The 22,929-nt window shown below is 48.2% G+C and overlaps 1 protein-coding gene across 2 annotated transcripts; it reads right to left on the reverse strand.

The window, feature by feature from the left end:
- Positions 1-235: 235 nt before the first annotated feature.
- On the reverse strand, positions 236-22,106 carry LOC121032986 (urea transporter 2). 2 transcript variants are annotated; one of them, XM_040478946.1, is made up of 11 exons: positions 21,361-22,106; positions 15,225-15,347; positions 13,486-13,568; positions 12,610-12,769; positions 11,699-11,888; positions 10,980-11,108; positions 9,704-9,896; positions 6,562-6,709; positions 5,572-5,706; positions 4,409-4,458; positions 236-1,158 (listed from the first exon to the last, which is right to left on the reverse strand). In XM_040478946.1, exons 4-11 carry the CDS (start codon positions 12,755-12,757, stop codon positions 958-960), a joined length of 1,194 nt encoding a protein of 397 aa, XP_040334880.1. In that variant the 5' UTR covers positions 12,758-12,769; positions 13,486-13,568; positions 15,225-15,347; positions 21,361-22,106; the 3' UTR covers positions 236-957. The 2 variants fall into 2 exon arrangements, with proteins under 2 accessions (XP_040334880.1, XP_040334881.1); XM_040478947.1 differs by lacking the exon at positions 15,225-15,347.
- Positions 22,107-22,929: the final 823 nt, after the last annotated feature.

The following is a 22,929-nucleotide window of genomic DNA, read 5'->3' on the forward strand; positions in this document are numbered from 1 at the left end:
GCTTGACCATGGAAAACCCCTCAGATGGGCAATGTGTGAACAGCGTAAGTGCGCCCCATTTTAAGAAAATCCCGATACCATCTTGTGAACTTAACCGTTTAATGACAGCATGTTTATGAATACTACTAAAGAAAAAACATTTGTTTAAAACATGATTTGAATGTTGAAAAAGATCAGTTTTCATCTTATGACATTTCCAGAAATATTTCTGTTATGTAAAGGAAGGCACATTGGTAAGTTCCTAACCCCAAATCTGGAGAACATCTTCTCGTAACTCAAGGACAAATCTCAGAACATTAAAAATTTCCTGCCTCTTCTCCAGGTAAGCCCTCCATCTATTACTTGACTCAGAGTAATTACTTGATGGTCACACTGATTTCATCAGTTTACGGGAGAGAGAGAAGAATCAACACTTCCGAGGTGGGAGGGACTGAATCCCTCCCTGTCATGAAACCAGTAAGAATTCAAGGCTGAGAGCAGGGATGCGTTCACTCCAGATGGCAGGGGCTCCCTAGGGGCAGAGCTAGGGCCAAACCATCCTATCGCCTTCCAGGCTGATGCATGTTTCCTGGAACTGTGCATGGCTCCATAAAATGACTGAGTTGGAGGCTCATGCCACCAATCCCTGTCCCCTTCTTGATGAGTTCTCTTTAGGGATGTGGCTTATTTTGCAGAAGAGGGCAAATTCCCTTCAAAGGGAGCTCTTACGGTATGATTTGTGAGTATGAAGTCTAAACTAACGGTATCTTTGATAAATGTTGTACATCTTAGAACAGAGAGGTTCCTAAATGGTGACTAGACACGTATTTCCCTATGTGGGGAAAAACTAGGGTGTCGGCTTGCTTGGGGAAAGAATCACAGAACAGGCAGAAAGGGAGTTTGCGTGGCCTTCAGCCTGGGGACCTGGATGACCTGATGAAGGCTGAGTACACAGTGACATGTTTTGGAAAAGGCAGCCTAGGAGACATCATAGGCCTGGTACTTTGTTATGGTTGATGCTCTTCTGTTTTTCTCCTGGGATAGGTAGTAGATGCGATTGGCCTCTGGGTAGGTAACTTTGCTGAGTGGAAGCTTGTAGATGGCAGGGTTGTTGGTCGTCAGGAGCAGGAAGGTGAGTGCTGAGAGGCAAAAGGGCCAGGTGCATGGTGGCAGTCCAAACTGGGCAGGGGCAGAAAAGAGACACACAAGAGAAGCCTTGATTATATCAGATGCTTTGGCCTGTTTCATCAGCCCTTAACACTCCCCTACAGCCCTGGGTAGAGGACGGGATGCTTTGTGGGTATTGAGAGGAATAATACTTCTTGACCAATATAAATAAAAGCATGTCAGTGCTGTCTGCCTGAATTGTAACAGGTGGATGCACATTCTCCAAAATGCAGCCATTGGAACCCTATTACAATATGGCTTTATGTAGAAGTCATGTTTTGCCTTGGGCTGTCTGGCTAGGTTATACCTTCAACTCTAGGAACTGACCATTGCCTGCCTCTCCCATAGCCCCTGTTGAAGGAGTGGCATTGGCAGCCATTTTGTAGCTCACGATCTTTATCTCTTTGGTCACAGCTGATTGGACTCCAGCAATGCGACTTCCACAGGCAGATGGCCTGGGAGTTGAATCCCTCTTTTGAGAATTTGAACTAAGAGAGACTGGGCTCTTGGTCTGAAAGGACTGGAGAGCCAACCAGTGCTGGGTGGCCGCTAGGGGGCTGTGTGCAGCAGAAGAAACCCACCACAGACACAGGGAGATAGAACAGACATCTGGAGAGAGGCAGAGATGTAATGTCCTAGTCCTAGGGGTTGGAGGTGGAGGGTAGCTGCCTCTATTCTCAAGGGCTCCTCCATTCCCAGCTCTCCTTCTCATGGTGTTGACCTATTTTTTCTTCCTTAAGATGCCCTGAGGCTTTTCAAAACAAAATGTTTATTTATTTTTGAGAGAGAGAGAGAGAGAGAGCAGTGAGGGGCAGAGAGAGAGAGAGTGGCAAGGGGCAGAGACAGACCAGTGAGGGGCAGAGAGAGAGAGAGTGGGAGACGGAGGATGATCCAGGGTGGGCTCTGTGCTACAGCAGAGAGCCCAATGTGGGGCTCGAACTCGTGAACCAAACTGTGAGATCATGACCTGAGCCAAAGTTGGACACTTACCCGACGGAGCCACCCAGGCGGCCCATGCCCTGCGTCTTTTTAATACACCTCTCACTCTTCCTTGAGATCACTTGAGTGGAGAGCTTGGTGATAAGAAGTCTGCAGACTCAACTATAAGGCTGACCAAATCATGTTCCCCCACACCCAACCTCATTTCCTTATAAGCAGTAAAGACCTCAGAAAACACCACGGGGATAACAATGCCAGTAATGTGCTGCTCAAAGATGGCACTGCTGGGTGAAACTTGGAGAAGGACTACAGCAGCCAGAGCCATGGCCGTAAAAATTCCCACGAGTAATGAATTCCACCCAACAAGTCTCTCCAAAGTCCTGCTCACACTACACAGTGTGTTTTGGGAAGAACCCTCTGGAACCCCACAGTGGGAAAGGAAGTAGGTCTGGAGTTCACATCTCAGACCCACATCTCAGCTCCAACCACCTTGTTAAAGTTATTTCATCCGTCTGAAACCTATTTCCTCAATAGTAAAGTAGGGATAACAGTGTCCACTCAGACAGTTAATGCCTAGTGCATATTAAGGACTCAGTAAACAGCCCTCAGCACTCAGTAAACAGCGGTCATGATTGTCAAGTGGCGGGGGGGGGGGGGGCACGTGGAAGACAGGGCTGCGTGTATGAGTGCCAGTGAGGAAGCAGAGGAGTGCAGCTCCCAAGTGCTCTGTCTGTGGAGGGTGTGAAGGGGCTCGTAAATGTCACTTGACATTTTTTATATTGTTCTTCAAGCAGATTGGACATTCCTTCCACGGGAGTAAATAGCCTGCCCTTTTTTATCTCCCTGAGAGTGTTCAGCATAGTGTCCTAAACATAGTAGGCACACAGAAAGTAAACTCGAGTTCAAAAAAGGTTTAAATGGAATGGTATTGCCTCTAACTTCTCTGCCCGCAGAGGAAAAGGGCCAGTCATCCTCTAAATGCCTGTGATCAGAAACAAAAGCCTCCTATTTGCATCCCTTCCAGTACCTTGCCCAGGGAAGGCACGTGACACATATTCACTGGCTGGACAGTCAGGTGGAAGGATGGGTACAAGAATGGTGGGAAAGCCTGGAGTGCAAAGGAGCCGCAGAGACCATACTCCATGCTCTAGTTACCCGCCCATTCTTCTGATGGCTGACCAGTCAGCCCCAGCTCTTAGATTCCCCATGGTGCAGGCTTGCTATCTTAGGGTTTTATTCATTCATCATTTCTTGAGCACCTATTATGGGCTGGGTATTGTAATAGGTACTATGGATAAAGACTAGAATACAGCCGGGCCCCTGTTCTGAAGGAGCACATGGGCTGAAGTTGGAAAAGGAAGAATATGTATAAGGCTCGTCACCATACTGTACGTCAAGTGTCATAGCAGAGGCGTGTACAAGATTCACCAGAGCCCAGAGGAGGATCTGGCCCACTGGGAGACATAGGATGGTATCAGGGAAGGCGGGTTCTATTGCCTAGAAAATTCCTTCCTATGCTAAGTTCAACCTGCCCAATTTCCCTAAGGGTGAGGAGGGGATTTGTGCAGGTGTGAGTAAAATGCCCACCGTCATCCCTACCTTCAGGACCACTGGGGCTTTTCCTGGTTGCTTTTATCAAATGTGCCCTTGAACCCTTATATAAAAGGGGGAGGCATCAACTGCGGGCTGAGCCCTGAACACTCTGTGCCAGACCGGGGGCCCTACCCAGTGTACGTGGGGGCTGGGGCTGGCCATGCGGCTTCTCCTGTCTCAGACACCACCTCACACTAGGGCTCAGACAAGGAAGGGATTCTTGGACTGGTGCATGTGCACATAGCCACCAGCGCTGGCTTCTCTCAGGTATTGCTGGGGCTTGGTTCCCTGTCTTCCCTGGAGACTTCCCTCATGACCCCCTCAACTCCTAGTTGCCAACGGATGAATGGAGATGTACCCTGGCCCATAAGTTAGTTGGGCAGTTGATCTATAAACATACAAAATAATTAAATAATAAAGATTTAAAACTAGTTCTAGGAGATGATGCAGCTGAAAGAATTCGAGTTACAAGATAGCGTTCTTCAAATTGTCCTTCTATAACAAGCTCCACTGACCCCCTGACAATGGGGTCTGTTTGACCGGTGGTTGACATTGAACCTTTAGAGACCCAGCTCCTTCTGTCTAGCAGGTGCTGAGGCAAGCAGTGTGATTTGAGATGAGAAGGATGAGTTGGGGAAGGGTCCCCGGAGGACAGGCTTGCATTGGCTGTGGGGAGCTGAAAGAACGGGGGAAGGGCGTTGTGGCACGTTCTTAGCCGACACTGACTCACCACGGACAGCACGTTAGCCAGCGCAGCACCCAGGTAGGCCGCAAACAGTGCTGGGAAAAGAACCAAGAAACAGTCCAGTGACTGACGGTGCCTCAAGCTTAGTCTACATATTATCTCCCCAGACATTTTATGCCACAAATGCTATCTCTCAGATTAAAATAAAACTTGAATTATGTTTCTATTAGTTGACAGCCCTGAAATGTGTTAAATTCCAGGCAAATGCCGGTACAGCTAAGACAGCAGATGAACTTTGTTAAAAAAGGGCCAGAATGGAGTGATTATGGTTCTCTTGGGTCCCACCACCTTGCATTCTAGCAAAGGAACATTTAGCAGCATAAACCGTACATGAAAATTTTACTATACAGCCAAGGCAAGTGGATCCCAGAGCTCCCCGCTGGAATATTTCACCGCGAGTTATTAATGTAATACGGGTTTCCAGGGAGGAACAGCATTCTCTAAGCTTGAGGAAGACCAAATATGCCCACTGCCTTGTCTTCCCGGCTCTGCCTGCAGAGGGTGCGGCCAGGCTGGCCACTGGGAAGAGCCACGTGCCGGTAAGAGGTGACGCTCTGTGAAAACGAGCAAGTGTAATTGGGCTTTGCTTCCGAACTCTCAATTTCTCAACCGAAAGCATCTCAATTGTCCTCAGGATATTAACAACAGCAAATCTTTATTAGAGAGTCACCGAGCACCTGGCTGGTAGCCATGTGACCACATCCTTCAGCATTCCTCTGGCGTAAGCATTATTGGAAGGTCCTAATGATGAGTATTTGGGTGCTTAAAGTTAATCTCCGTATCTGAGGTAAATCACCCAATTCTATACATAAAGATTAATTTGAGTAAGGGTTGCTCTGTCGGTTGGCTCCAATCACCAGTCAGGAGAGTAGCCATCACAGAGACAACCCATGAACAACAACCCAACAGCCACCGTCTAAAAGTTCTGTCTTCGTGGGGCTGAACACTCTGTGTTCCACGAAAACAGTTTTTACTGTGTGAATCGTTGAACAACCACTCAAAACCGTTTTAGATACAAACGCTTTTGTGAAGCAAACGATCCTCCCGTTTATCTTTGGGGGATCCACAGAATCTTCAGGGTGGTTGTCCCCGCAGGGACAGTCACAGGTGGTGCCGAAGGTGCAAAGGGAGCTAGTGGTGGTCCCTACCACAGGCGATGGCCAGGAAGTGGGTCTGCCAGGTGATGACGTAGAACATGCCTCCGATGGCAATGCAGGCCAGCGTGCTGTTGAAACCACACAGGCCGAAGTAGATGGAGTCCAAGGGTGTTGCAATAGTGAGGGCTGCGAGAGAAGGCAGGCATCAGTGTTGAGTTCGGGGGGGAGGGGGGGTGGGTCTCGTGGGGCTCACCTGCCCCTCCTGAAAACCACCATAGTTCCCAAAGCCCAGACCAATCATCCTCTTAGGCATTTATAAAAAAGAACTTCTGATTTTATTCAGTGAAAAAATATCTAAAGGAAACAAATGGCCATAGAGTCACATGAGTATTAGTGGTGATGCCGTTATAGGTAGAAGAGAGCCTTTTGAGTATAGACTCTGCAGCCTTTTAAAGAAGAGAAGTTCCTTTCCCTGCCAAGAAAGAGGACTTTTCCTTCTTCACTGATATTTTTTTAAGAGAGAGAGAGAGAAAGCACACGAGTGGTGCGGGAGGTGGGGAGAGAGAGAGAGAGAGAGAGAGAATCTTAATCCATGCTGAGCATGGAGCCAAACGTGGGGCTCCATCCCACGACCCTGGGATCATGACCTTAGCCAAATCAAGAGTTGGACGCTAACCGATTGAGCCACCCAGGCGCTCGTTCACTGATATCTCCGTGTTCTCTAGTGGAATATCATCCCTTGAGACAAGACTTAAAATACAAACATGACTGGAATTAACCTCTCCAAACTTTAAATTTATACTAAGGTGTAACTGACTAACACCAAATCCTTTCGGGAAGGCAGCTTTTGCTCAGAAACGCATGAGGGCACTGGCACCCAAAGTAGGGAACCAGGGTACAATGGAAGCGGGGAAAGTTTGTAGGAATAAGCGGGGGTGGGGAGGTGGGTATCGAAAACACCTGTCACCATTTTCTTCGGAGCTGACTCGAGACACTAACATCCGTATGGCCCATTAACACATCAGAAGTGATGACACTAACCTGCCAACATCCCCATGGTGGAGCCGATCGCAGCGTGTAGGCAAATGAGAGGTGAAGATATGAACAGAGCTATGAGGAAAATGCCTCCAGTCCAGGGGTTGTCACAGCCATACACCTGGCCGACTCCAACAGGGATGGCTCTCAAGAGCTGCAGGTGCAAAGGGTCACATGCAGTTAAGGAGGCAGAAGAGACAACTTGAACCTCGGCTGGAAAAGATTCGTGCCAAGCCTTGTACACCAACAGTTCGCAACAGGTTTCTGAGACATTTTTATCCAAATAGGTTAACTCTAAAAGGAACACAAGCCTTATTGTTTTAATCTCGCGTTCTTAGAACAATAGGATTTTAGGGTGTTAAGTTGCCTTTCTTTAGAAACATGAGTGTAAGGCACTCAACCCCCGGTGAAGAGACACTAAAAACTTTTCAAATGAGGATATTATTCATCAGTAAAGCAGGAGATGTCTGATCAAAGTTGGGGTTTAAAAGCTCTCCTGTAACACTAAAAAAAACCCTAAAATTATGACCAAAAGGCTGAATATTATGTGAAAGAGTAGTCCTTTGTGTTTCCAAGAATAAGGTGTCTGGGCTGTGGTCACATTAGCTCAGTCTGGGTGAACACCTGGACTCGTATCCAGAGAAGAATCCCTGAGAAGGCAGTATCATGGTATGCGCGTTTTTGATTGAGAAGCCAAGTAAACGGTGACTGATAGATGAGTCCCTGCTTGCATCAGGCCTCCGTGTATCTCAGGGGGTGCGGGGCCTGTCTGCAAACGTGAAGGGTTTGATGAGGCCAGGGTCCACTGCCTTGTGGGCACTTGCACATGTGTTATGCAGTTCCAGAAAAGGATCCTGGGCATGCAGCCTTCCCCAGCAACTGGGATTGGGGTCCTATGGTTTGGAAGGTTGGCCAAAGGCCCTTGAGCTAGGAAAGTGCATAAGGGAGGGGGCTCTGGGCCACGCAGGGGACACTGGGGTATGTCTTACCCCTCAGACAGTGAGCTGAGGAGAAACAGAGTCCTGGGGCGAGGGTGTACGTATATTAGGAGGGGGCAGCTCTTCTCTCAGCCCATGCCCTCTGGGGGTGTGTGGAGATAGAAGGACACTAAGGGGCTGTGGATTGGCCTAGTGGGCTAACCCTCCAGACTCCGTCTTCTGTTACTCCAGGAACAGAGAACAGGGTGGGGGCTCTGGCATTACCACGTGGGTCAGGGTGGGCAGGTGGGAGAGCTTCATACAGAGGCAGTGGTGCTGGGCAGTTTAGTCCTGAGCTGGTGACACCCTCCAGGGGGCCCTGCAGTGGCCAAGGAGCTGAGGAACTCATGGGGTTTCAACATTGTTGGGAGTTTTAGACCCTCTCTCTGACATTTACTTGTTTCCCCAACACTCAAGGCTCTCATGAATGGTTAAAAAGACGAAACATATTAGTCCTTATTATAATCCATTTAATTGGCTAGAAAGTTACTTCTACAAAAAGTTAAAAAAATTTTTAATGTTTATTTTTTAGAGAGACAGAGACAGAGCTTGAGTGGGGGAGGGGCAGAGAGAGAGGGAGACACGGAATCCAAAGCAGGCTTCAGGCTCTGAGCTGTCAGCACATTGCCTGACACGAGGCTCGAACTCACAAACTGTGAGATCATGAGCTGAGCTGAAGTCAGATGCTTAACCGACTGAGCCACCCAGGCGCCCCTAGAAAGTTACTTCTTAAAATGGCAACCACCAAAAATTGAACTTTTCTTTCTTGGAACTTGGGGGTTCTAAAATAGTTGTACGGGATTCCCTAGCTGTTTTTCAATTCTACAAAATGCCTAGATATCTTTCCATTGAACATGTGGCACAGAGAATGCAAAATGTCTTAACCTTACCTTTCCTAACATCAGCTCCTCAGAGCCAACGGTTTAGAGTGATTATGCCTTCAAGAGATGTTGCTGGGGTAAATACCATGAAAAGGAAGCCTACGGAGTGAATTGCCAACCTTTTCTCACCTCTGGCTCATGAGGGTCCTCTTACACACACACACGAATCAACAAGGATGAAGCTAACACTAACACAAATATTTCTTTTACTAAATAATGTGCCTTAGTGTAAATGCACAGTCGTTTCTACCATGCTGTGCTGTTGTGTACTATGAAATGCTAAATGAAACTAGGCATCATTATTTCTGAAAGGTCCTCAACAAGCCCAAGTGGCTTTGTGGTTAGATGATGAATTGCCAATAACAAAGTTGTAGAGTGGGCCCAGGCCATGGGGTAGTTTAGTGTAATGCAATGCAGGAGAACTTCAGACAAAATGTCTTCTTAATTATCTTGGAAGACTTCCAGAGGCCAGCATTATATACAAAATACTTGTAAAAAACATTAAAAGTTCTGATATATAGATGTTTCTTAATGAAGGAACACCTGCACTTTATGGTGTGACCTTGGAAAGCCAATGGAATCAACTCTGGAGGTTGGAACAGAGACTTTAGCCCACAGGTGGCTGTGTGACATGTATGACTTTTAATGGTTCAGTGAGATTGATGGAAGGAAATAGACAATGTAAGTTGAATGAAAACTGGAAGAAAGCATCAAAAAGACTTTTTCCAAAAGGAAAAAGGAAAGAAACCAGTTCTAACAGTCAGGAGGCCAGAGCGCTAATCTTTAAAAAAAATTTCTTAATGTTTATTTATTTTTGAGAGAGAGAGAGAGAGAGAGAACAAGCGGGGGAGGAGCAGAGAGAGAGGAAGACACAGAATCCGAAGCAGGCTCCAGGCTCTGAGCTGTCAGCATAGAGCCTGACGTGGGACTCGAACTCACAAACCGTGAGATCATGACCTGAGCCGAAGCCGGACACACAACCGACTGAACCACCCAGGTGCCCCTAGAGTGCTAATCTTGACTTTGCTCTTCACTAGTTAGCTGTGTGACCTCAGGCCTCAGTTTTTTCCTCTGTGCTATGACAGTGTGGCACCAGAAACAGTCTTGTTAGCTTCTGGAAAGAGAAAGGAAAAGGATGGTGGCTAATGAGATACTGCACGTCCACTGCCTTGTATGGTATGATTGTTAATAGTCATCACTTGTGGATGCTTCTGATGTGCAGAGTCAGTAAATGCCACTGTAACATTGCATTTGGACAGACGCTGCCTTCTTGGCTTCCGTGTTACCTACCAAGGGCACTTGGACCTCTGACCAGGTGATGTTGGGCACGGAGGATGGAGGCTGCAGCAGCATCGTGGGGAAGAAGAGGTTGTAGTGGCCGGTGGCTGCCAGGTACAGGGTCACAGCGATGTTGAAGGGCAGCGTGAAGACGGGGAGGTCCCACTTGCTGAAGATGGTGCCCAGGGCACTGGAGAGGATGGGGCTGCAACAGAAACACAAGAGACTGTTCAAGAAGCTCCGGCCCTGACACTAGACTGAGCAGGAGTAGAGGGGTCCCTGGACTTTCCTGAGGAAAAGCAGCCCGCTGGGTATGTTCTCTGAGCCCGACTGGCCCTGAGCAGGTCTCCCTCTGGCCCCCTCCGTGGGCCTGGCACGGTGATGGGGCAGATGCCCAGGCTCCATTTCAGAAAGCGGGAAGACCTAAGGCAAGGGGTCACAGAACTTCCTTGATAAGTCATATAGCTCCAGGCTCAGGCATGAGGAGAGAGGACAAGCTGGGGGAGTGACCAGGGAGGGGGATCTCATTCATTCGTCCATTCATCCATTCATTCAACAAATGTTTGTTGAGCAGCTAAGAGTACCAAGCCTCCATCCAGAGTGTCCTATGATTTCTGGAGGGAAGGGGAGCTAAGCCCTGATCCTCTGAGGGCTCTGTCCAGTGGCTGGTCCTTTAGCCCACCCTGGGAGGTTGTCTCAGTCTGGTCCAGGGGGTTCTAAGGACAGGAAAAAGCTGGGTGTGGCAGGGAGGGGGCAGGAGGAATGAGAAGGTTTCCAGAAACTGACAGGAAGCTGTAGGGTGGCTCTTCACATTTCTCTGTCCTCTGGTTGAGTAGGACCAGAAACCCTGTTAAGTCTTAAAAAAAAGAGTAAAGAAGGGCTCCTGGGCGGCTAAGTCAGTTAAGCATCTGACTCTTAGTTTTGGCTCAGGTCATGATCTCACAGTTTGTGAGTTCGAGCCCCACATCAGGCTCTGTGCTGACATCACGGGGCCTGCTTGGGATTCTCTTTCTCTCCCTCTCTCTCTGCTCCTCCCCAGCTCATTCTCTCTCTCTCAAAAATAAATTAAAAGAAAAAAAAGAGTCAAGAATTGTAGGTAATGAGAGTGTCCGCAGATCACCTGGCACAGTGCTGTTGCTGTATGACATTAGCAGTTATCTCCAGTGGATGTTTCTGTGAAAGCTAAGTCAATGCCACCTTAAAATTGAGTTTAGACAGACAGCTGGGGAGCTGGGATGAAAAGGTTGGCAGCCCTTGACTGCACCCACAGCCTTAGGAGCAAACTTACCAAGACATGGACATAACGATGACAGGGAACAGAAGCCACCAGTAGTAGTTGCCCTTGTCTGAGAACACAGCCATCAGCAGCCCCACCAGCACCCCGTTGTAGCCGTGAAGTCCTGCTGCGATGGCGGACCTGCGGGGATGGAGGAGGGCTGGTGAAGGGGGGACTCCCCAGGGCTAAGGAGGGCCACTGCCTTCTTGGTTTTCCTTCTGACTCACATTTTCCTCAGCTGGGGCCTGACTGCATATACACCTTCAAGCAGATGGATCCTCTGGGAATGGGAAGGGAAGACATCAACCCTTTGCATTTCCCTGGACAGTGTGTAGATGTTACCAAATAATCAGGGAATGGTTGTGTTTAGTTATTAGTGTCCTTTTTTTTTTTAATTTTTTTTCAACGTTTTTTATTTATTTTTGGGACAGAGACAGAGCATGAACAGGGGAGGGGCAGAGAGAGAGGGAGACACAGAATCGGAAACAGTCTCCAGGCTCTGAGCCATCAGCCCAGAGCCTGACGCGGGGCTCGAACTCACGGACCGCGAGATCGTGACCTGGCTGAAGTCGGACGCTTAACCGACTGCGCCACCCAGGCGCCCCAGTTATTAGTGTCCTTAATCTGAGGAGTTTCTGAGCTTGGAGGCCAGCAGTGAAGAGATGGGAAATGGTCCCCACGGGAAGCGACCTCTGGCTTCATGCTTGGACCCTGGGTCTCCTGGAACTTACCTGTCCTGGCTCAGGATGAGAGCTGTCAAAGTGGACACAACAGTTCCCAAGCAGCCGGAGATGGCCCACCAGGGGTTCTGGACGAAGAGGCCAAGGACGATGAGGATGCCACTGAGGGGGTTGTTCACAAACATCACCTGTGACGTACCCCGGAGGACCCAGTCAAGGAACTGGAACACTGGGGATTTGTCTAAAATGAACCAGGGCAGGGAGTCAGTCAATGCTCAGGTGTGCTGGCCCTCGGGGAGACTTCAGTGGGCGGATGGAGGATCGGGGAAGCTCCATGTCCAATGTGGGTTCACAGGGCACCAGCCTCTGCTGTCACCTGCCCCAGAAACCAAGAACCCAAGAGGGTGTTTGACTGCCCAGAAAACTCTTCAGACCCATCACCAGCTGGCTGTGGTCTTTAGGTTGTTTTTCAAACAGTGGGGATAAGGTACCCTGAGCTATCTATGTCTCTGTGATAGGGGCATGAATTTTCAAGAAGACATATCCAAAAAGATAATTCTTTTGCTGCCTAGAGGGTGTCAAACCCATGGCCTGAGCCCTGGGAAGATTCCTAGAAAGAACTTATCTGAATAGTAGATATAATTCTTCCAAGAGTCATCTGTAGGGTGGGCACTTTTTTTAGAACGCTGACTCTAGAATCCCATGCCTAAATGCCCATCCCCTGATGGGATATTTGTTGAGCACAACTGCTAACATTCAGAAATGAGAGCTCACACACTGACATGTATTGTATTTCTACCCCAAGAGACTGCATTTGTGTCCTACCAGCAAAATCCCTGTCCCTTCTAAAAGACCGAAATGGCACTCAGTCTAGTCTATCAAGAAGGCACTGTGCCTTCTGGGGACGGCTGGAAGTGACACTTTAGGGGTAGGGTCAAGGGATTTGCTCTCAGGACCTTTACCTTTAAGACCCTCACCACACTCCTTCATCTCCCCTGTGATGTAGCTGAGGGCTCTGCTGACCCTCTTCCCACTGGCAGCCATGTGACTCTGAATCCAGGAAGTCTTGGAAACATTCGTTTCCACCTTTATCTCAGTGTTCTCCTCCATGGTGTCTAGATCCTGCCCGGGGACAAGAGACAGAAAGACATTCCCACATCCTGTGTTTCTCACCCCGAGAAGCGACACTTGTGCTGGCTCTGGGGCCAAGCTAATATTTTCATTTGCTATTTAGACAAATTGCTATTTAATCATCTCCGTGTTTCTGTAGACTAGAACACCTTTTGTCTTGTTTGACATGTTACCTCACTTAATATGGCCAACAACCTTGCAGTACAACAGGATACTGTATTTATCCTCATTCTATGGGTGAGGGCTAGGGCATGGATGGAAGGTTCTCATTGGCAAAGGTCAAGGTCAAACAGCAGAATTGATATTTAATCACAGATCTTTAGACTCTTTATTTAAACCATTACTTCTACTATACCACAATCTTTCCAGGTGAACTTATTCCTTATTCCACACCCCCCAACATGTCTAGTGTTTAAAATTTAACTGTCCATAAAATTAAACATATAAAGATTCTGTTTTTGAAAATTGGTACCAGCTTGTTTCCCAAATGCTTGAATGCCAGATTTAGAGAAGACAGATAACTAATTCAAATAAAAGGGATATGAAATTTTATAAAGTAGACTATGAAAAATAGACATTTTTATCCCAGGTAATTATGTTTCTGGAAATATGAATTCAAGAGACATCTTTTCTGGCCCTCTCTCCCTAATCTGCTGCAGGTTCTGTGTCTGTAGGACCCTGCCCGATTCAGGCCACTCTTTACTCACCAGCAATTCAACCGTGGGCTTCCGGTACTGATAGGGAAAAGGGTCTTTGGTTTGCCTCTCCTGGTGTTCGCCTTTTCCAAACACTGGAGTTGAAAGAAAGCACATCATCAATTAGGACACCTCTACCCTGGCGTATTAGCAGCAAATTCTTACAGTTTTCCTATTCCACTTGAGGAAGCCCAGAACTGTTGTATCTTGCAGCTGGAAGACCCCCTTTCATTTTACTGGTCAAGAACCCATTTGGGTTCTCACTTTGGGTAAAAAATGTACATCCCCATGTAAGCAGGACACTTTATACAGGAATTCAGGGAGTTCGAGACTTGAGTGTTTCGGCCTTGGTGCTTTGGTTCCCTCTTGTGGTCAAGTGTGAGGATGGCAGGCTGGGCTCTGAACACCCTGTATTTTCAGACTGAAGGGACCATTCCCACTGAATTCATGAGCTTTCAGGGAACCTAAGCACTAGAAGGATGCATCAATGGCACCATGTGCCCACTTTTGAAAGGGCAGGGGCTGCAAATAACAGTGTTTTTGGGAAGTTACACTATGCAGAAGAAATAAACTAATTTTGGAATCTTTGAAAGAAAGGGTAGGAGCAAAGAAAACTCCTCTAGACGTTGAGGCCAGGTGCACGGCACCCTGATGGACCTGCTGCTTGTGTGTGAAGCCCCCCCTCTGTCTTCCATTGAGCAATTCCCACGAAACCTGTATCTCAGTTTCCTTTGCACGCTCTGCTAGTGCTCCCCACCCCCTCGGCCCCCAACCACAGTGATAGTGGATGTTTGGAGGGGGATTGTTAGAAGAAAGCCACACAGTCTTCCTTGACATGCTAGTGGCACCTGTCGAATACAACCCCCCGGGCTACAGGGTCCTTGAGCTAGCTCAATGCCCTCTCCATCTTGTGTGATGTTTTCCCACACCACCCCAGGCCTGTGTCTCTGGGATGGCCACTTTTGGTGAGAAACAACGAGGCCTAGATGCTCAAGTGAAAATGCAAGAATATCACTAATGCATCTTCTGGGAAGCACGCGGTTTGTAAAAAGGACACTAACAGGTCCTCCCCCACTTTGTTCCTTGCCAGCTGTGTGACTCTGGGCAAGTTGGTTCCCCTCCCTGAGATTTAAGGGGCAAAATTAGATTGGCCCTCTGCCTTGGCTCTTCACGTGGCTGCCTTTGAGTCTGATTGGGGAGGACTCCTTGTACCCCCGCTTCCCCTGACTCCTCCCTGGCTTCCCCACCTGCTCATTTTTGGCTGCCCTCTGGACCTTCCCCTCTTGGCCTTTGGGAGCCCCCTTCCCTCTGTGGCTCTCCATCTGTTTCCTTGGCCTTGATATCTTGACCGCTGCTGTAGATAAAAAGTTTTCACCTCTAGTCTTGTAGGTCATCAGTAGTTTGTGGCTTGGCAGAAATTAGAATCTCATGGGGAGATTTGAGAGATCCTTATGCCCACCCTGGCTAATCCCCAGACAAATTAGATTGGTGTCTCCAGGGATGGCATGCAGGTGATTCCAATACGTAGTCAAGGCCTATAGAGTCGGCTGCCTGTCCCAGTTCCAGCATCCCCCTGTTCCTGGGAGTGTATAGACACTGGGGTCATGGCTGTGGTCAGAGGGTGGGTGTGATAAGAATGAGCCTGGTCCTCATGTCTCTCCCTACTACCCTATGAACTAGGTACTGCCATGGTCCGCATTCTAGAGATGAGTAAATTGAGGACCCGAAAGCAAGGAGGAGGCAGTGCACACCTTTGCTCCTTCTCCGAATGGATGACCACTCGATGTGGAACACGCTCCTGGGCTTGGGGGGCACGGCTTCTGAGCCCTCATCGGCCCTTGGGCTGGTTGTGGCTGGCTGCTCCCCACCAGCACCTGGCCAGGGGCAAAATAAGACAGGTCGGTGTCTGCCCTGGCCTGTACCCTGTAAGAGCCAGGCAGGCAGCGCAGGGAAAGTCACGTGCAGAAGCTGGAAAGGCAGGCGCGGTGTGCTCTGGAGCTTCAGTAGTAATCACATTGGTGCATTGGATGCAAGCAGCATCTTCCTCCCTTCCTCCCGCTAAAACATCCACTTCCTTTCCCCGCAGAAACCATATCACAGACCATAGACATGTCAAGAGCCAGTCTGCCTTATTACTCCAGCAAGAAACTACCCTAAGAGCTACTTAACTGGGCCTTGGCCAGCGTGGATGGTGGACCTGAGCTGGCTGCCGTTTCTGCCCTTCAGCCAGTGCCTTGTCAGACATCTGTGGCAGGGGGCGTGTGGGGGAGCTCCTCAATCTTGGCGGCCCTTTGGAACCACCAGCTGCTTTAAAAGATGCAGGAACCCTATCCCGGACCAATTTTAAAAAATTAAAGTTTTTAAATGCCCATTTTATTTAAAAGATAGCTCCAGTGAGTAGCTTGGGTTGAGAATCACTAATGTGGGTTCTTCTTACTCAAAATGTGGTCCTGGGATCAGCATCATCAAACTCATCTGGGAGCATGTTATAAATGCAGAATCTCAGGTTCCACTGGACTGTCAGAATCAGAGTCTACTTCAACAAGATTCCCCAGCTGTTTCTGTGTACATTAAAGTTTGACAAGCATGAATCTATGGGGAGGTAAGGGTCTGGGGCTATGACCAGCTACAATAAACCCTCTGCTGAACTTTATTATTTCAGATTTCCACACATGGGGGAACACAGCACGCTCCTCACTTGGGACAGGGTTTCTCAAAGCTGGGTCTGAGAATCGACACCATCAATTCAACCTGGCGGCTTGCTGGGATGCTCGTTCCTGTGCCCACCCCACATTGATCAGCTGGAGTATTTGGTGGTCCCCAAGTATGCAGCTTTAACACATTCTTTAATATATTTTTTTAATGTTTACTTATTTTTGAGAGAGAGAGAGAGAGAGAGACAGAGTGCTAACAGGGAAGGGGCAGAGATAGAGGGAGACACAGAATCTGAAATGGCTCTAGGCTCTGAGCTGTCAGCACAGAGCCCAACATGGGGCTCAAACCCACGAACCACAAGATCTGGACCCAGGCCAAAGTCGTGCTTAGCCAACTAAGCCACCTAGGCACCCCTTAACACTTTCTGCTTGGAGCTCCAGTAGACTCTAGAGTTAGATGATTTAGTGGTTTGGAATAGCACCTGGGCATTGTTATCTGCACAGACTGGAAAACTGAGGCTCAGCATGGTTTCTGAAGCTTACCTACAAACAGTGAGCCATGTGACTCTCACCCCCAACCCTTTCCTCTGCATTTTGTGGCTCAGAGTCTGGTTTGTGGGCCAGTTTCACGGACATCAAATGCAGACTCTTGGGTCCCATCTCAGACTGACCGACTTGGAATCTTTTTTAAACCAGATCCCCAGCTAACTTGCATGCACACTGAAGTTGAAAAACTGGTCTAGATCACACTTCTCAGATAAAAATGGCTTTAGCAAAGCTTAGAATATAGCAAGACCAACAATCAGAGAGTATGTGGGACACATATGAGCAAGGAGAGGGGTTTTGTCTATCTTCTCAGATTCAGAGGTAAAACATGCAACCATGTCCATTTCCTCTAGGCTCAGGGTGGGGAAGAAACTATTTCAGCATCCTGTCTGTGGGTCAGCATCGGGCCATAACTCCCCATGCTGGAGAAGCCCCCCCACCCCCAACCCCAATCCCATGCTTGAGATACACCTGGAACATAAGCCTGCTATAGGACACCCGTGCAGACAGGTTTTGCACCAAGGGACAAGGGGGTATCATACATCACCTGATGAAGTGGGGCATTCTCCCAGAGCACCCATCCCAAGTGTGCATCTGCCAGGCTAGAAGGGGCCTTCTGCTGGCCCATTGCTTCTCATTCCTTATATGTGGAGTGTCAGCTGCCCCAGCCACTCCTGGGCGGAGGAATATTTTACCTTAGCCTCCTCGACTGGGAGTTGCATGGAATTTCAAGATCACACTCTACCTCCTGTGTCCAGAAATATCAACTTACCAAAGTCACACCGTTCATTAATCATAGTACAGCCAGGAGTTGCTCCCAGCTCTCCTGACACCCGATTTGAGGCTTTATAAATGGCTGCAGAAGGTCTGGCTCACCTTTCATGCCCTGGCCCTTCATTTTTAGCCTCCCAGATTCTGCTACCTGCTTAGGTCCCAGGGAAGTGGGGCAGGGCCCATATTACTATGTGTTCCTAGCGTTGATGTCCCAGCCACAAAAAGCAAAAACAAGAAGTATCTTTCCTACCCTTGGCAACTTATTTTGGTCTTTATTTAGGGTGAGCTGGGGAGGAGGCATCACATATGGCCCGACACAGGGTTGGCTCTGGGTCTCACACGGGTATTACTGGGGTGCTGGGCTCCACCTCCAGGTGGAGGGCAGTGGCCCCTCTGGCTGTGCTGGATAACAGTTGAGAAAGAAAAGCGGGAACATTGCCACCAAGAAGACTGGAGATAAAGTAACACATTTCCCGCGGCTGTGAAAATACTTAAAGATAAGGGGATAGCAGTTTACTGCTGCTTTTGGGTCAGATTCCCAGGATTTTCATAATGGATAAAGGCGATTTCAAGAATATCATGAACACATCTATCAAATGTTCCAAAAATAAATGTTCCATTGATGTGGTGGGGAATACAAAGAAAACAACAGTAACACTGGCCAGGAACCAGACTCACTCATCTCTGCATGGCGTTTTTCATTGACAGTTTCTCCAGTGCAGGCATGGCTCTCAGAAAGAAATGTGTAGATGCCATAGGCAGCCCTTGCAAACTCAATCTATAGAACTATGGCAGATATTTTGGAGGGGTACCCTCCATTTCGATCTCATATTGTTATGAAGATAATACAAAAGGCTCTGGGAAATATTTTGCAGGGCTCACATATCAGATACCTTTTCAGTGAGGCCATGTCCCTCGGATGGCACATGACCCTCTGCCTCCTTCAGTCAGAAGGGCTCCTGGTCCCAGTGCACACCTGGCATTTTATACCTGCCTGCACTGACTCTTACCTTGTCAAGTGTCAATTATGTGCTCTTGTCTGTCACCTTCACAGGATGGTGAGGTCCTTGGAAGCCTGGGTTATACCTGATTGTCTTGGCTCCCCCAGCACCTACCGTAAGCCTGGTATTCTGTAGGCACTCAGAAGCATTTGCTGAATAAATTGATGAGGGGTAATTATACTACACATTTTAGTCTCTGAATGGTATAACAAACAATCATTGGATATTTCAGGGTGTGAACTATTTTTAAGAATAATACATCTCGTCATAATTGTTAAATGCTTGATAAATATTGAAATAAAGGTGAGAGTCTTTCATTGGTTGACAGAGGTAATAGCTGAGTTGTGTAGGGCTTTGCAGGTTACAGGGTAAGAGCTGATTATTTTCTGTGGTACTTGGATACAAGAAGGGAAGTTTATAAATGGTGATACAATGCTTGGCCATCTATGACCAACCAACCAGAAACCCAGGAATACTGTGAGAGTGGCTGGAAGAACCCGGTTAATTACAGAGAAAGAAACAGGTCACTGAAGACAGAGATCATGCTTGATAGGATTTGTTTTCAATAACCGGCATGTTCCACAGGTTCCTTCTGGGTGGCCACAAAGCCCTAAGTGGTTCAGAGGTGGGGCTGGGTGTTCTATAGCCCAAGAGCAATTTTGTTCATAACTCACTTTTTCTGCCCCTAACATCATGGCACACATAGAAAATAGTGTGTGGCATGGTGCAGTAAATAGATAATGTTGTTTATGGCCAGAGGGCGTAGGCCCTCAGACTCTGGCCCCACCAGGCCCACCTGGCCCCTGGGAGGGCCAGTGGTTGCTCTGCCAGCCCAGCTCTGTGTGCTCTGCTGTACACGGTTGGAAAGCTCTGTCCCTCATAGCCCGTGGGTAAACCTTAGCGGCTCACTAACTCCTCGGCCTGCCTGCCTTATGTAGGAGCCGCGGCTCTCCTGCTCTGACAAGCTTTATTAAGCATCCCAATGCATGTAGCTTCACACTGCCATTTCAGGGGCACTGTGTCCGCCCTCGAGGATTGCCACCATCCTGTGTTTTTATGGGCAAGAGTCCAGCAACGCTTTCCTCCCGTTGACTCACACAAGGAAAGAACAGTTATGAGCCACAGTATTTGTTCAGAAACACTTTCTGGAGAGCAGTGTCCCATAGTACTTATGCCTCTACTGACGTCGAACGTACAGAAAATGTCAACCATTCAAATACCAGGGTTAAAAAAGAATTTGTAGAGGAGGCTGTCAAATACAATTTTGAAGCCTATTGGAATTTCTTTGAGAGGAACCGAGCAAACCCAAACCATGTATGACATCGCTCAGAGGATGAAAACTGATCTAGTCCATCTTACTGAAAGTCAATCTTTAATCAAGCAGGCCCACGCCGAAATTATTTCTACAAGTTGTCTTCCTCAGATTTTGAACAGGTGTTACTGTCTCCTGCAGGTGGATCGATGCCATCCACACATCACTTACAATGTCCAACATATGGAACATCTGGAACCTACCATCAAGATCCATTTGTTACTCCTCCCAAAACAAGAGTTACCCCCCAACCCCCCCCCACTACAAACCCACCTGTGTATCATTCCATCTGTGACACCAAATAAAAGGCCAGGGAAAGTTCTGGGCCATTGTACACCAGCTTCTTCTCTGGTAGCGGTGTTTCCATACCCCTTGCCCCACATCCTCTTTCCTCTGCCTCCCTTCTCTCCATTATCTATGGCAGACATAGCTAATTAGTCATAGCAGTCTCTCTCAATATGTTCCCCAAACAGCCTCAGTCTCCTTTTTAACACAATTCTCAGACAACCAATACTAATTATTTAGAGTTGGCACTTGAGAGTAAACTAATTTTCTCCCTCTAGCCTTAAAGGGAGGTGTCGATGCTGTACAAGTTTGAGAGAAGGGGTATATCAAGGCTATGGTGTTGACAGCTAGCAGAGAGGCCTGGCCACAGGCATCTTCAAGCCTCACAGGATAGCCTTCCCTCAGCAAGGTCACAAAAGCTCACATCCTTTGGTGCCAGTTTTGGAGGAGATTGCATGCCTTACAAGGTTGTCCATTCTCTGATAAGACAACTTTAATATCCTGGAATCTTCCTTATGGGGTGGCTATCTGTCTTCCAGAAACACTCACTCTCTGTACTGCACATAATATGTCTACAGTAATCTAAGATGGCTGTGTAAGAGAGGAGCACCAGAGGTACAGGTTGTTCAGTTGGGATGTTACGATGTTTGTATATACTGAGATTGTCTAGTTCTATTGGCATGTCTGAGGAAGGGTTACTGAGGAGAGGGGCCAAGATGCCTGGACCAGGTACCTCCACCCTGGAAACAGCAGGTAGTGATGCCTGGGAAGGAAGTTTTCAAATTTACTGCATTAGCTTCCCACATTTCAAGTCCACATGGTGCTGCCCCAGGAACCACACTGATGTCAGAGCCATGGGTCACAAAATTGTGGGAAGGATAACAAATAGTGTGAAGTCTCACCCAGTGGGCAGCTAGTTCAGTAAGGGGATTGAAGGTGGATGAATTAACCAGGTTCCATCACCGCATGAGGTGTGAGTTGGGACCCCTGGACTTTTTTCCAGGCTCTTTTATCATCTGGACAGGTCCTTGGACAAACCACGGTTTCCTTATCTATAAAGTAAGGGCTTTGAACTATACCTATTTAATAGCTCTTTCAGCTAGAAGCTTCCAGAATCTAAACTCTCTTTAGAATACTTAGTAACATTCCCCATCTCAGGACTAGCTTCCCCAGACACCACAGCTCAACAGAAGAAAGGGATAAAAAGATCAGCCTTTCTTTTTTTGTCTCTTCCTTTGAAAAGTCGGATGGTCTTGTTGGCTGGGGTGGGGGTGGGGGGAACTACGGTTCAGTTCTCTCCCACAAGACCTCTTACCTGGGCTCCTTTTGATGTTCTGCACAGGGTTGGAGGAATCTAGACCATTGGGATGTGGCAAGAAGCTTCTTTCAGACTGAGTGGCGTTTCTGGTCCTCAACTCCGGATGCTGGACTTTCCCCTAAACCCAAAGCCCTTCGCTGCCTGGATCCCTTCTGCCCATCCTCTTGCTGGTCCTCTGTAAGTTCACTTTACATTCCCTGATCCTATGCCTGGCACACGTCTTCCAGTTGAGAAAGGGTATCATGGAGGAGGAGGGAGAGGAAAGACAAATCTTCTTTTTGCAGCTTGCTCTCACACTGGCCTTCCTGACAAAAGATTACCTTCTACACACCCTGAGGAGGACTGGCTCTGGCTACCATGGTTCTCCCACCTGCTTTGATCAGGCAGGTTTCCTTTAAAGGGGCAGAGCGAGGGATTGTGTAGTAGGAGCTTCCCTGTCCTTCCTAAATTACTCCTTTCATTAGAAATTTGCTCTAGCACTTGCCTTTAAAGTAATCATCTAAGTGTTGTCTCCTCAGGGGGCCAATTTGCCTTCCAACCTCAATAAACTCCCTCAATTCCCCATATAGGCAGGGCACAGGCTGGGGAACAGTATTGCCATCAGCATCTTGATGGAAATTTCTGCATAGTCCAATAATAGATGCTGTCCTTCTGGTTCTGTGGAAAATTTCAGACCTGTCCTCCTTCTGACTTTTCCTGATGGGGCTCCCAGGGACTCACCATGAGACCCTCTCAGAGCAAGAAGGGCATGACCTAACTCCTGCCTCCAGAAAGGACTTGAGGTCTATATATTAGGGAAGATGGCCCTCCCACATCCCATAGGGCTGTGGGGTCTGGTGGGCTGGAGTTTGAGGAGGGGGGCCCAATCTAAACATGTTTTGTTTGGCTTTGTGGTATGATGGGTCAAGCATCACTCCCCCCACCCTCTCCCCAGCCAGCCCCAGGTTTGTGTATCTCCCCCTGCTGCACCCCTACCATGCACACACACACATACTCTGTCAGTGATGGGGTGTGAGGCGGCCTACCCAGGTTTAGAAATAAAACCTCACACTGAGGAAATTAGCTACACCTGAGTAGACAATCTCCCCACTGACGTCAAAGGCCCCCTTCCCACCATGCCAGGTGTTTTAGAACTGCCAAAGAGGGGTCCTGATCACGGAGATCCTTCTGAAGAAGGAAAGCAAACAAAGGGGGGAGGAGCTGGAGGGCCCAACATTCCAGGGACAGGTGTGGAGCTGACTAGAGATCAGTCCCCTGCATAGGGTCCCTACTTTGGTGTTGCTAGCTCAGGGCCCATGGATGTCTGCCAATGACACTTTTCCTTGTTCCCCAGCTGGCAGTCCTTGGCTCAGCCCTGCATGCCGTATCTGTTATCCTCTTGCTCTGGTCTTTCCTGAGGGTTCCTAAACTTCTTGTGGTGTAGTCCCGCCAGACCCCTAAGCATCCATCCACCCTAGAAGTGACAGGAAATATGCCATGTGAGCACAACATGTAACTGGTGTGAAAAGACAGGAAGCAATTCTGAGGAGCCATTCACAAGCTCACATGCAGCCCACGGGCAACTTA

The sequence above is a fragment of the Herpailurus yagouaroundi genome, unplaced genomic scaffold (assembly GCF_014898765.1).
Source record: "Herpailurus yagouaroundi ecotype Mexico unplaced genomic scaffold, PumYag 142, whole genome shotgun sequence".
In the NCBI taxonomy this organism is placed as follows: Eukaryota; Metazoa; Chordata; class Mammalia; order Carnivora; family Felidae; genus Herpailurus; species Herpailurus yagouaroundi.

Coding starts and splice junctions, on each gene's coding strand:
- LOC121032986 (XM_040478947.1), bottom strand. CDS start 12,757: ATGGAGGAGAACACTGAGATAAAGGTGGAAACGAATGTTTCCAAGACT. Junction 9,897..10,979: donor ATCGTTATGTCCATGTCTTG/GTAAGTTTGCTC, acceptor TTTCTGTTGCAG/CCCCATCCTCTCCAGTGCCC. Junction 4,459..5,571: donor CTTCCTGGCCATCGCCTGTG/GTAGGGACCACC, acceptor TTCTTTTCCCAG/CACTGTTTGCGGCCTACCTG.